We start from the raw sequence: 14075 nt of genomic DNA, 5'->3' as shown, positions 1-14075 counted from the left end.
CCTGACTCACCTGTTTGTAGGATAGCCACTTATAGGGCTGGTTTGGTTTTCTGTATCCCAAGCAGGGTCCATTGTCTAAAAATAACATTAAAAAAAATCAACTCTATTTGCAGATGACTTAGACCAGAGAAGATAAAGGGGCATCCAGAAGAGAGAAGGCATGAAGGATAACTCCAGCAAGAATCTGAGCTTCTCTATATGTCCAGGAAATTCAAAGGCAGTGAGTACTTGTTTATCAAAAGCAGAGAGTCCTAGAAACTATGTTTAAAACAATTAGGAAATATTACAAAACATTTGTAATACTATATGGCCTAGTCCACATAATGTGGCCAAATAAAAGTCTACAAGTGAACACCAACATCCAGTATTGAATAATCTTGGATTGAGTTTCCCTATAATAAAAGAAATATATGCTTGTAGCCAGACACAGTGGCACATGCCTGTAATCCCCGTGGCTTTGGAGTCTGAGGCAGGAGGATCAATTGTGAGTTCAAAGCCAGCCTCAGCAAAAGCAAGGCGCTAAGCAACTCAGTGAGACTCTTTCTCTAAATAAAATACAAAACATATCTGGGAGGTGGCACAGTGGTCGAGTGGCCCTGAGTTCAATCCCCAGTACCACCCCCCAAATATATATATTTGTAAAAATACAGAAACAATTCAAATATGAATCTTCATTATGATCACACAAATACCATAAATTTCTTTCACAGTTCCTTTGCATAGTGTTATAGTTATGCTCACTTGCATATTTGGAATGAATAATTTGGTACCCTTTCTTTCCCGGTTTGATATAAATGTTCACACATTACTTCTCTGTAGAGATTTCAATGTCAGTTGGATGAAGTGCTCTGCTGATTTTATCTCATTGTGGGTATTTAGAGGTCATTTCCAAGTTTGATAATACAACAAATATTTTCAAATTGATAAATTCAAATTTAGAATGTTTTCTTAAAACAGTCCCCCAGAATAAAATAAGTGGGTTGGGAAGAGGAGAGGGGCTTTTGTCACCTGGCATCACACTTTTTGGTGGAGTAGTTAGGATCATTTACTTTTCTCCCACCAATGACATATCAAGTTTTATCACCCACTCACAGACAGTAAAGAACATATTTTAAAAATGTTTTTCTGGTTTGACCAGTTTGAGAAGTTAAAGTCTAAGCGTCATTTAACAAGCTAATGAAGTGACCATAAGAGAATTAAACTTCTGAACTCAGCTACTCAGTTTTATCTAAATTTAAAATAAATCTGGGAACATCTATCTACTTCCTAGAGTAGTTATCTCCACTCGTCCAGCTCAGCCAGGGGTGCAGTGGCATTGGGCTATGGAAACACTGTAGGTGGCTGAGAAGCCGCCACATCTAAATTGGAGGGGAGCCAAGTTCTTAATGGAAAAATAGAAGGGAAGGAAATTTTATATAGAGGAGTTAGCCAAATTGCTGAGAGGAATTCAGGTCTTGCCAAACGGAAGCTTTCAGAGGAGGGTTACTAGGAACTCAGGAGCAAATAAATGAATCTCTCACCCAAGTGACGGAGGGAAAAAGGAAGGAAAGCAGGAAAGAGATAGCCACTCTGATTAAAGAGATATAAAAAGTAAATAAAGAGACTGTCCACAGGAAACATTGGTACTTTTTTTTTTCCTGTTAAACAGCTGCATGAAGGCCCCAGAAGTTAAGTCTCAGGCTGTTCTGTTCCCTGAGCTAGCAAGTCATGACCAGCCAGCCCTTTAGAGCCACTGCTCCCTGGGGGTGCATTCTGGTGGTCTACCAATGAGCTTGTCTGTCCTGACCTTAGTCACTACTGAGAGCTGCTGTTTATTGAATGTTTACTGCATGCCAAGCACAGTCACTCTTTTGGTCTTCCCAGTGACTGTCATCCCCCCAATTGGTACTAAGAATTATGAAGGACTGGGGCAGCTTCCTCAGGCTTGCCCAGTAAGCAGTAGAGCTGATGAATATGGAAGAAGTAGACTACGTCTCCTATCGCTTCCTGATAAATGCAAATGCTAGGAGAGGCCCCTGCCCAAGGGGCAGGTCAAATGATTGGTACCAAAGGGCAACAACTCAGGTCTCATTAAACTCTGCCCTAGTCAGCTTTAGCCCATTAGCCCAATTCCTGACCAGGCAGCATAAGCCTTTGATTAACGTCACCCACTCACAACTTCTGGACAAAGTAGCCACCCTAAGCTAAGTAGGATTTAAACTCTGATATACAGAATTCCCCTGAAGCTTTGTATTTTCAACACACCCTGGGGAGTGTCAGGTCTCACCATCTAGAATTCTGACCCAGTGGAACCAAGGTGAAATCAGAAGATATATTAATTTAACAATATCCCCAGGTGATTCTCAACATAAATAAATTATTGGCTAGGAGTTAAAAGAATATATTCTGTCTGGTTGTATTCAGCCCTAGATGAAACCAGAAGTGTCATTTTTTTCTTTTTTTTTTCTCAGAAATATCATTTTTCTATGGAAGCAGCCAAATCCCTTTTCATGCCTGTTTACATAAGATATTTTACAGACATAGTTTGGAAAGTAAAAAGAGGAAAGAAAGAAAAAGAAAAAAAGAAATCATTGATTAATTGATTGATTGATTTTGAGATTGGGTCTCCTTACATAGCCCAGGCTGGCCTCAAACTTGCGATCTTCCTGCCAGCCTCCTGAGTAGCTGGGATTACAGGCATGTGCCCCTCCCCCTCAAGCCTGGCTTAAGAACCATTTTACTATTACTGCTTTAATTTTAATTTAGCTAGCATTGAAAAAAATCCTAAATGAGGTATCTCATGTGCCCCATATCACATTTTAAATGACTTGTTTGGGGTTAAAATGATAACACATGCTCAATGAATAAAACCAGAAAGTCCCAAAGGAAATCCTGCTATTTCAGCCATCTTCTATCTGCAGTTGCCAGAGAAGGAAAGAAATTAAAGTTCAGTTTGGTTTGTGTTTTGTTATTTGCTAACAAACAAATGAATACAAAGTGTAGCCCCCTGTGGAGCCTTCAATAGAAGTTTTCTTTACAATTAAACTTTCACTGTCTGGAGGAGTAACTTTTTAATCAAATACTTGAAAGCTGACCTCAAGTAGAACAATTTAGTCATACAGACTTAGATTTCAGTATCAGCTCCAACATTTTCTAGTTCTATGACCTGGGGAATGCCCTAGAAACTCTGAGTCTTCATTTCCTCATCTGTAAAAATGGGGGTGACAGTAGCTGATCCTGAGAGTCGAGGGAAGGTTGAATAAATGATACATGTGTAGTACCTATTGCTATTGCATAGTTAGCACTTGATGGGAGTTGGCTATTAACATCGTCACAGTCATAGTTATCAGGCAAAAGGGAAAGGAGGGATAAGAGGCCACCTAAGCAAACCTATACCTGGCACAATGTCACTTAGAAGAAAAAAATGTATAGAGAGAGCTGTAAGCCAGAGAAACATGGATGCCTAGCATTGTGTGCAGTGATAGAGACATAAAGGCTTGATCTGCTCCAAACAAACTTATCAAAGTTCATTTGGTATTGTTTCCAAGAAAGCCCAGAAAAAAATGCTTTCTGTGATACTCAGAGTGGCAGTGTGGGCTTGGAGCGTTGTATTGGATCAATGACAGGTGAGAAGTCAGGAGTCCTAAGAGCTAGTCCTGACTCAAACGTTCCAGGCACAAATGCAAGGAAGTATGTTCACAAAAAGCATATTCCTAAACAAATGTAAGGTGCTGGCGAGTTCAGCAGAACAGTGACACATCATTGTCCCAACTCCTTAATGACAATATGGCAGAAAGATTTCTTCCTGTGTTATATGAGAAACAGATTCAGAGAAGCAAAGTGCCAGGTTATACAGGTGGAAATGAAAGAAGTGGGTTGGGTTTCAACCATCTGCCCTACACTGTTTCTAGCATACATCTCGATCCTTTGCTAATGTCGCCTGTACTTCATACATTGTGATTCTACTTGGACTGTGGCATCCAAATAGCTGGGGTTTTAGAAGTGAGACAGGGAAGGAGAAGGTAGGCAGAGTCCACCTCAGACCCCACCAAGTGAAGCCAGACTTCCAGGCTTACCAGACACAGCGAGTCCTCTTTGGAAAATTTCATACACCGTCTTGGCATCTGGGAAGTAATAGCGCATCAGCTCGTTGTCGTTCTGGTAACTACATTTGTGTGCTCCTCCCTAAGACACAAGACAGAATTGAGGCCAAGTCCAAGTCTCTCATTCCAAAACCTTAACGGATTGAACTGAAGAGAACATAAATGCTGATTTTTGAGGTCATGGGAATGTTCCCTTTACCATTCAATCAATGTTTTGATAATCTAAATAAAGATTGTCACAATTATGTTTTGGTAACCCCTGGCATGTATGTGAATGCAAAGGCGAGATGATAGGCATCGTTTTGCATCTTTAAAAAAAAGTCACACCAAGTTCAAACATGCACTAAATGCATACTATGTGTTCCAGGCACCACACAAACACTGGAGATGAGAGTTAAGACAAAAGAGTTTCCCCCTCGATTACCACAAACCAGGGTTTGGGGGATGTAATTGGGTAAGAAGGGAAAAACAAACTGGAATGTACGTGTTGTAATGAAAACACACACACAATTTGGGAAACAAACAAACAATTCTGTATGAAGCAGAAAGGTAATAGAAAAGAAAGGATATTTTAATAGGGACTTTGAGGATAACTAGACATTGACCAGTCACCTGCAGTTTGGATAAGGTAGAGGAGAGAAAGAGGAAAGATAAATCAGGGTGAAATTACACCTGAACTAAGACATCAGGGCCAAAAGTCACACGCAGAGTCTGATAGGCAGCTAGAGAACATGGTGATGGAGAAAAAGGGAGCAGAGAGGGACCCATCTATAGATACCAGATGGAACTTGAGGATCAAGGCCATGTGCGGGTACGCATGCGGGAAGAGATGTGCAATAGAGACGTGCAGATCTTGAGTGACCAGAGCAGCAATGAAATTGGAACTAGAAAGTCAGAGGCAGGTGTCACAGTCTTTAGGAACATTTTCAAGTCATGGCGGATATGCTTTCTCAGCTATAAGGGCTTAGAGAAAGGATTGGCGGATTTCAATCTGTGGGCTGAATCTGGCCTGCCATTTGCTTTTATAAATAAAGCTTTATTGGAACACAGTCAAGCTCACTTATTTACATGTCGTCTGATACTTTCACTCCGGGAAAGTATTAAGTACTTAAGTGCAGCATTGAGTAGTTACCGAATGGGCTGGCCCTTACAGAATGTTTGCCAACCTCTGCTTTAGAGGAGTCAAGGCATGCTGAGGAGACCCTAGGAAGAGGAAGGGAAAGAGCCTGAGTAGCAGAGGAAGACTTCCTTGGAGTCTGGAAAACACCTCATGAAGGGTATTAGAAGATAAGGAGGGGGAGTTGCAAGAAAGAAGTGTCAAGTCAATTGAGAGGAAGGATGAAAGAGGAGCCATTGACTTTGGAGGGTAGGTTAGGAAGACCCAGAGCTCTTCGGAGGAGATGAGAGTGATAAAAGGTCAGTCTGGCGACAGGGTGAAGTTCAGAAGAGGAAATGGGCAGACTGCTCCTAAAGTACTCTGGTGGGAAAGGGAAGGGTTGAGGGGAGAGGGCAGCCTGAAGCAGCAGGGTAGGGAGATGGCAATGAGGCCCTGAATGTGGAAATGTACCAGAAGATGGGGGTGGGGAGCCTTGAAGTAAGATTCCCGAGTGGATGAAAGAAGACTGTCCAAAGAACAGAAGGAGTCAGTCTGCAAAGGAGCGGGAATGCTTTTTTTTTTTTTTTTCTCTCTGAAGAGGGTGTATGATAAAAATGGACGATGCTATTCATAGAGGCAGAAGGCAGAAAAGATGAAGACGATATCCTTGAAGCTTTCAATTTGCTCAGAGATACAGCAGAAAGCCAGGTATCCTACTGAAAGCCCTGGGGAAGGAGCCCAGTTCAACTTCTGCCAGTGTTAAGAAGAATGAATATTAAACTCAAAGCTGGAATCAACTCCAGGAAATGACTTCTTTGCCACTCTTAAGACATTTCTATGAAAATGTCCTTCCGCTCCGTCATCTACACCAATGACGAGCGAACTTCTCCTATACAGCTAGCTAATGAAAAGGTGGCCTTAGTGGAATATATATCATCTGTCCTTTTTGTTTGTTTTTTTACTTATCCTTTTAAGCATGTGAAAATTATTCTTGGATTGCCAGTTTCACAAAAAAGGTCTATTTTGCCCAAGGGCTATATTTTGCCAGCCTTTGATCTAGTTTGCCAGCTTTTGATCTAGATTACTGGCCTCCCACAATCAAGCTGTGGTTTCATTTTGTTTCAAGAGGAAATGTGCTAGTATTAGAAATTTAAATTTGTAGATTGTCTGTTGATCAGTAAACTCTTCACTTTCCCAAGCTACATCGAATCTCTGTCCCCTTTCTGAGTGAGTTATCCCTAGGTTTTGAATTGTCGTTTGTGCTTGATTAAGGTTGACAAACTATAAAGACGACTGGAAAATTACCTCGATTCCCACAGACTGATTATCCAAGTCAATGACAGGTAAGACTGGTTGGGGTCTGTTGATCAGCCACAGGAAGATAGCAGCTCCGAACGTCAGGAGGCAGATCAGTGCAGGGGTTGGCAGTGGGGAAAATAAAAAATTAAAGATAAAAAGCATCTTTGTGAATAGCAGCAGGAAATTCAGACCTTAAAAAAAAAATAGCGAGAAAGAAAAAGTTAGAGGAAGTGGCAGTATTTTTTTTACTCAATACTTCTGTTTACAGAAGTTTCACACACATACACACACACACTCAAATTCTCCAAACAGAGCTAGATCTCTCGAGTGGCTTTGCTTCCAATACTTACCTTAGTAATGTTGGAAAGAATAGAGTGTGTTCTCCACCCCGGGCCACTTGACTGTCCTGGCACAAGGCAGAAGGGATCAAAGGAAACCAGTTAATCATTTCCCAGGCAATTTTGAGAAATGACTGCCCTTTTGCTTTTGGCCCACAGAGTCCAGAGAAGGCCTTCTGGACCCAACATAAGCTGGTAGAGAAGGGTGCACCAGGCAGCCTTCCCAGCCCAGCCCCATAGAGGGTCAGGAGGACTCTTCCCATTGGATTTCCCCGGTATAAACCAAACAGAAGAGCAGAGCTCCGGAGAGGTGACGTCATAGGTTTTAGAAATAAATCATTTTGCACTACGGACGTTTCCTGTTTGCCAGATATGCCTTGCATATTGCTTTCTCTTTTTGAGCGTCAAGAGGTTCTCTGAGATCAACAGCATTACAATTTTCTGTGTTCAATATCCTCTGCCCTGGGGAGCCCCAAGGAATCAGCTTTCCACGAGGCAAACGTTAGCCAGTACTCAGAAAGGGTGCTGGCAAGTGGACTCAACACAGGGCAAGCCCTGAAGATTTAGAACAGGAAAAGATCTCAAGGAACTAAATCCACAGAAGCTTCCCCAACCCAACTTGTAGTTCCCAGCCACATTCAGCTTCAAACCATTCCAATAGGAGGAACTAACTTTGGGGCACGTCCTAGGAATATACCCCTGCTGTTGTCTCATTACTTTCAGTCTTGGTTAGGATAAGCATAGCAGCAAATGAGCACTGACTGTGCCCAGGGACTGGGCTGGGGCTTTTGCATGGTTCAGTTCATTTAATTCAGCCAATGCTGTGAAGTTTTATTTCACAGAAGAGAAAAATGGAAGCTCCCAAAGGATAAAGTGACTTGTCCAAATCCACACACTATTTCCCATTGTGGCTTCTCTAGTAAAATCTGTAAGATTACAACTAATTGTTCAGATAGATTCTAATCCCAGTGTTCAAGGAGTCTGAATTTGGCACCTTACAGATGACAGCAAATGAAGTTCACCACTTGCATTCTTCAAGTTCACGACAACGCTTGGTGGAACAATATTTCAGAGAAGAGGCCAAACATTCCTACTCAAAAATCAGAAGAGCAAAACAAGCCCAGTAAAAAGTTTTATCAGATCAAGATCATAACTGCCCTTAGAGCTTTGGGAAAGCGGCCACTAGCTGGCATCTGGAAACTTCTCCGTAAAGGGAAACACTTCACTCTAATCTAAGAAAAGCCTTATTAGGTCTACAAATTTTGTGGGGCAGGAATTTTTCTGCCCCTTATTGGTTATTTCCTGACTTGGGGGTAGTCCCTTTCCATTTTGTAAAGGACACCTAAACTCCCAGAGACTGGGATGATAATCCCCACCTCCTTGTTTCCTTCCACATTGCATTTGGGGGAGGAAAAAGAGGGCAAAACAAAAGCAAGGACCCCGGGTGCTGGGTTACGTAACAAGGGCACTATTGTGATCACTGGGCAGGAATAGGACAGCTGGGAGTTCTTGTGGTACCTGGACTTGTAGGGTGGAGTGGCACTCTAGGAGGCAAAGCATTCAGGAGACAGCCTACAGGACACCATTTTTAGGCTGGCCACTCCAACCTGGGAAGGGGGACAACCCCAGTGTAAATTGTGACAGAGTAAGAGGGAGTGCCAAAGGAGAGGAGAAGTCTGCTTTGTACTCGGCCCCCCATCCCTCCCCACAGGCTGGGACACTGCCACCAGCCTGGCGAGATCTTATCATCTGGGCTTTTCCCCTCGGCCTCTGTCCCACCTGCAAATTAAGGGATCCTTACCTGTACCCCTCTTCTCCACTATGGGAACAAGTTGTGGCACCATGGACTTCTGCCCTTTCCTCCAGATGGCAAAGTTAACATTTTAATGGGGGGGACTTCATAAGATCTTCAGAGTAGCTTCTAAAGGTGAAGCTTCTCTTCATTAGTGGTGAAGGGGGGCGGTAAGAGGGGAGGAGGAAGGGCTAATAACCTGGCAGGTAACCCAGTGGGATAAAAAGGACAGAGAATCCTTGACTGGTCTCAAGGGGGCACCTGCTGTCAATCTCAGCTGATTGTTACCACATAGTCATGTGGGCCAGGGTCACCACATTGTCAGTTTTTTTTTTTTTTTTCCCTAGATAACCCAGAGGACTGAATATTGTAAAACCTCAATTTTAACTAGTGGCAAGTTTTAAAAGTTGGGAGATAAATAAGAACATATCTCCCTGTTTAATTTGGACCATGTTCTGTCAATTCTTGACTCTTCCTTTTACACAGATTTGGGTCCTATTGTCCACAGAGAGAGCGAGACCGACCACTGCATTACGAAGGAAGGAGAGATTTACAAGTTTCAAGACCCCAGTTTCATGAGAATGAAAGGACTTGCCTACATCTACAAGGGATTTTATTTGTAGAAGATCTTGAAGGCTGTATTTATTTCACGACTGTGATAGCTTACTCAGTTTCCTATTGCTGACCAGTTATCCAATTTGAGGAGAAGATGAACATTTTAAAAAAAGTGAAATAAAAATCCATGTACTAGAATTATACTAGAATTAACCAGTGTAAAGTATTGAATTTGGAAGTATTTTACTACACTTGTGATGTATCTGTTCTTTGAAGAAATGTCTATTTGAATTCTTTGGCTTCTTTAAAAGAGGGTTGTCTTTTTGTTGTGATTTGTGAGATTCCTTTCTATACTCCAGATACTAGAACCTTATCAGAATATTGCAATGTTTTTTTTTTTTCCCATTCTTTGGTTGTCTTTTCCCTATTTTGAATGTCCCACATTTTTAACCTTATGACACTAGCACTAGAGAGGATTTTCTTTCTTTTTTTAATTATTTTTATTTTTATTTTTTTAGTTTTTGGACCTTTATTTTGTTGGACCTTTATTTTATTTATTTTATTTTATATGCAGTGCTAAGAATCGAACCCAGTGCCTCACACATGCTAGGCAAGTGCTCTACCATTGAGCCCCAACCCCAGCCCCTAGAAAGGATTTTCAACCACTTCATGTGACTCTGTCACTCTTTAAATGGGAGAAAGTAAAGGCATGAGGGCAGGTGGGACCCACAGGTCACAACATTGCTGGATGGGGACACCCTGGTACCATTCTAACCTTCAGAATCTGGGAACATTTCCAGATTTGCTTAAATAAATGAGGCGGGAAAGCCATGCCCCTCTTGTCATGTGTCCTGTGTGACTCAGATTACAATTCTGGTTCTTGGGCTCCACAGAATCTCTATCAGAAGTTGGTATGATGGCATTTCCTCTTCCCTTTATTGTTACGCTTCATTGGGGGGAAAAATGGGGAAGAGAGAAATGTGACGGTGGGAAAGAAAAGAGGAAAGAGTTCTGTTATGCTGTGTCTGGGAGCTCCCATCCCGGTCTCCGTACATGGCTGAGTGAACTTGATGCACATTAGGATGACCCCAAATGCAAAGCTTTTTGATGTGTTGGTAGCAACATGCCTTTGCCCCCGCAGCTCAGGAGGTTCATCATCAGGGCCTTCTCGGGGGCATGGATGGCCATAGCCAGAGTGACTCATTTCCTGGCTCCTAGCATGTTTTATTTCCAAGCCAGTCGAAGGACACCTTCCACCTCCACACCTCCCCACAAGCTACCGAGATCAGTCTTGCCACCTAGATTTTGACCATCCCCTATTCAGCTTTGGATTTTGCTCCTTTGTGAGTTCAGGGAAGCATTTTCTTCATTAAATTTCATTTTCTTTGAACAAAATCCCTCAATGGTCCTTTCCATTCTTCCATTCAAGTTTTTGGCCAACTCTGTTTATTGCTATGAATTATTCAGACTATCCCTATAGGCTAAAAATGAATTTCTTTTGGTAACTCAGTCCTTTTAAAAGATGGTACGATCCTTGGGTATTTATCCACAAGAACTAAAGTCAGCATACTACCGTGATATATGCACACCAGTGTTTGTAGCAGTGCAAGTCACAAAAGCTAAGTTATAGAACCAGCCCAGGGGCCTGTCAACAGATGAATAGATAAAGAATATGTGGTATATAAACATAATAGACTTGACTCAGCCATAAAGAAGAATGAAATGATGGCATTTGCTGGCAAATAGACGGAACTAGAGACCATCATGCTAATTGATGGGGAGGAGGAGGGAGGGAAAAGGGAGAAACTGTGGAATGAAATTTACCAAATTTTGCCATGTACATATATGAATACACCGTGGTGAATTCCTTCTTTCTGTATAACTATAGAACATCAATTTTAAAAACAGGGTAAACAGAAGGAACCCAAGTAAGATAGAGGAAGGGTGTCAGGGGAAGGGGGAGGGAGAGGGCACCAGGAAGAGGAAGAGGGAAAGAGGAAGTACTGGGGACTGTAATGGAGCACATTATATTCCATGCATGTATGATTATGCAAAACTGAACCCCACTATTATATATAACTAGCAGTGTAAGTCACAAAAGCTAAGTTATGGAACCAGCCCAGGGGCCTGTCAACAGATGAATAGATAAAGAATATGTGGTATATAAACATAATAGATTTGACTCAGCCATAAAAAAAATAGATGGTATTTTTGCTATAGATATTCTACTCAGAGACTCACCTCAGAGTCTGTGTATTTTCCCATCTCTTTGCCTGGAATACTGTTCCCCAGATCTGATATGGTCGTGCATTCTTATAGGGCGAGGTCTCACCTGAAACCTCACTTCCTCAGAGGTTTGCTCTCTGCTCACCCTATCAATGCTGCCCTTTCCTCTTCTACGCCTATCACAGACCTGGCTTTCTCTCCTCCATGACATCATTCACTGAAATAGTCCTGTTCTCCTTATCATCCATCATCCCTACTGAACTGATATTCTAATTGTTTGTTTTGTTTACATGCCTAAGCCATGCCTGCCATGTAATAAACTGTTAATAAGTGATTGTATAATAAATATTCTAGATTGGACTCACCCCCCCACACACTTTTATGTGGTATTGTGGATTAAACCCCCAGGGGCACTTTACCATAGAGCCACAAACCCAATCCCACGTTTTTTAAGTCCCACCCCCCATCCCGAAACAGGGTCTCTATGTTTCCCAGGCTAAAATCTCAAACTTAGAATCCTCCTGCCTCAGCCTCCCCAGTTGCTGGAATCACAGGCGCATGCCTCTGCACCTGTGTAGACTTGTCCATTCTAAAATACTTGAGTTTAACACATTTTACCTCACCTGCAAACTCCAAAATCTTAGACCATCAAAAGTCACTCTGGGACTCAGTGGTAGAGCACATGCAACCTGGGTTTGATTCCATACACCAAAAAAATAAAAAAAAAAAGTTACTCTGGCCAATCCTGAGATGGGTCCTCCCAAATCAATATTTGGAAAGGTATTTATTGATTTATGATTAGTAGATGCTGAAAAGAATGTGTTTCTAATACACATCAAAGACCACTCAGGATGAAACTTCCTCTTCAGACTTGGAAGAACCAGAATGAAGTTATCTGCATTATTAAATGGGCAGAAAGTTCTAGCCAAGAAATAAACCATTCCTGAGTTTCTGGAATTCTACAGACAACAAGGCAAATTATCTTTGTTTTAGGTCTGGAGAGCTAATTATTTTCTGTGCAATAAGGATAAATTATAATTATAAGCATTTAAAAAAAAAACAACTGCCTTCTAGAAAGTGGCACAAGCTCATTGGATTTAATTGGTTTCTTTACTTTCGTGTATGTGTGAGCTCATCCTGTGGTGACAGAAACCTCATTAAAAGGGAGACCAGAGTCCCTAAATTTTCATACCTAGTGATTCACGCATTGTTCCACACTAGGTGTTAGGAGGCTGCTTATGAAAGTTTGGTTCTCTTGGCTGGGCCTTCCATGTCTAACCCAACCTCCATTGTTATTTTCCTTAAAATCCTGCCACCATCAACTTAGTCTTCTATCTCAATCATCAGCCACATAGTCCATATTTCTGGACAAAGGGATGGCAAAATGTCAACAGGAAGTTGCAGGCCAATAGCATCCCAAGCATACCTGGAAGGACCTGATAACCTTGTCCTTCATGGGCAATGAAGGTGAGCCAGGCATGTGTTCTGTTGCAAGATCCTTCACCCAGTTTCCTCAGAGCCTGGGGGCCAAGGGCTTTTTAAAAAAACATTTCTTAACACCAGCTTACTTTCCTATATCACAAGTAGTTATCTTCTACCAGGGAAATAAAAGATAAAATAAAAGATAACATGATTTCAGACAGTAATCCTTTTTCACAAAATGAAGTCAGAGAAAGCCTGCTCAAAATTTCTTTCTTATTCCCGAAGAAAGAGAATCAGAGATACCTAGGCTATTTAAAAGCATTCAAAAATCGAAAACAGCTCAACGTTCAGTCAGAGCTGAGATGAAAATCTGTGGGCACATATTCCACTTCAAATGTAAAATCAAATAACAACAAAGCAACCGATAAAAACCCAGAAGGAAATAAGGTGCAATTAATGTTGTTTGTATAATGACTGAGATAATTCAATAAGGTGGCCAGGTGCTGAAACTAGCACTCAGGAAGTCAATAGCTTTTCTCTATTTCATACAAATCACTCATTGGAAAATATGCTGTTCGTATCAGTGTATATAAGAACAAATGTATAAAATCTATATTAAAAAAAACCTTGAGGTCTGAAGCAACTATGACAATGCTTGAAAAATGGAAGGATATACGTGAAATAGTCACATCCCATCTCCCATACACTTGATGTAACTCTTATTAACACCAATAGGATTTTCTTGGGAACAACAAAAAAATTAAGTCTGATATTCACCAAGAAAAATGAAACAAAGAGAGTCAAAATAAATAATAGAAATTGGAAGGTAGCAAATGAGCAAACATCACCTGATTTGCATATTTATTATAGAGATATAAAAACTTCTATTGGTCATGAATAGACAAATCTATTTAGCAAGATAATCCTGAAGTACACCTAGTAGATACTATTACCATATACCAAATTACATTTTGAATTAAAAAAAATCCCTTACAATAAATGCATTGAGACAACTGGCCAATCATTCAGAGAGAAAATAAATAAAAATTTTTTTTTGGTCTTAACTTCTGCAACAAACGTAAGCGGGAGATGGATCAAAGACTTAAATATAAAACAACAAAAACTGTAAAAATATTTGGGGTCAAAAAAAACAGAGAAAAAAGGTTTTTTTTCATAATGTTGGTACGGGAAGATTCAAGACAGACATAAAAGCTAAACTCTAGAAGTGGAAATGTTGGCGAGTTTAATTACCAAAGAGTTTTTAA

The 14075-nt window shown here is 41.0% G+C and overlaps 1 protein-coding gene across 8 annotated transcripts in view; it reads right to left on the bottom strand.

The window, feature by feature from the left end:
* The window catches only part of Acsl5 (acyl-CoA synthetase long chain family member 5), a 41095-nt gene that overhangs the window by 17826 nt on the left and 9194 nt on the right, over positions 1-14075 (bottom strand). For 2 of the 8 annotated variants that reach the window (XM_015494793.2, XM_015494797.2), the window contains exons 2-5: positions 6828-6883; positions 6484-6668; positions 4056-4164; positions 11-75 (exon numbers count right to left, since the gene is read on the bottom strand). In XM_015494793.2, the coding sequence (XP_015350279.1) occupies positions 11-75; positions 4056-4164; positions 6484-6639 (330 nt within the window). In that variant the 5' untranslated portion in view covers positions 6640-6668; positions 6828-6883. Of the gene's footprint in view, positions 1-10; positions 76-4055; positions 4165-6483; positions 6669-6827; positions 6884-7809; positions 7906-8333; positions 8429-14075 lie in introns of those variants that run through there. The other 6 variants (XM_015494798.2, XM_015494799.2, XM_015494792.2 and 3 more) reach the window with 5 other exon arrangements.

The sequence above is a fragment of the Marmota marmota genome, unplaced genomic scaffold (genome assembly GCF_001458135.2).
Source record: "Marmota marmota marmota unplaced genomic scaffold, marMar, whole genome shotgun sequence".
Taxonomy (NCBI): Eukaryota; Metazoa; Chordata; class Mammalia; order Rodentia; family Sciuridae; genus Marmota; species Marmota marmota.
This window is presented reverse-complemented; position numbering and strand designations above follow the sequence as displayed.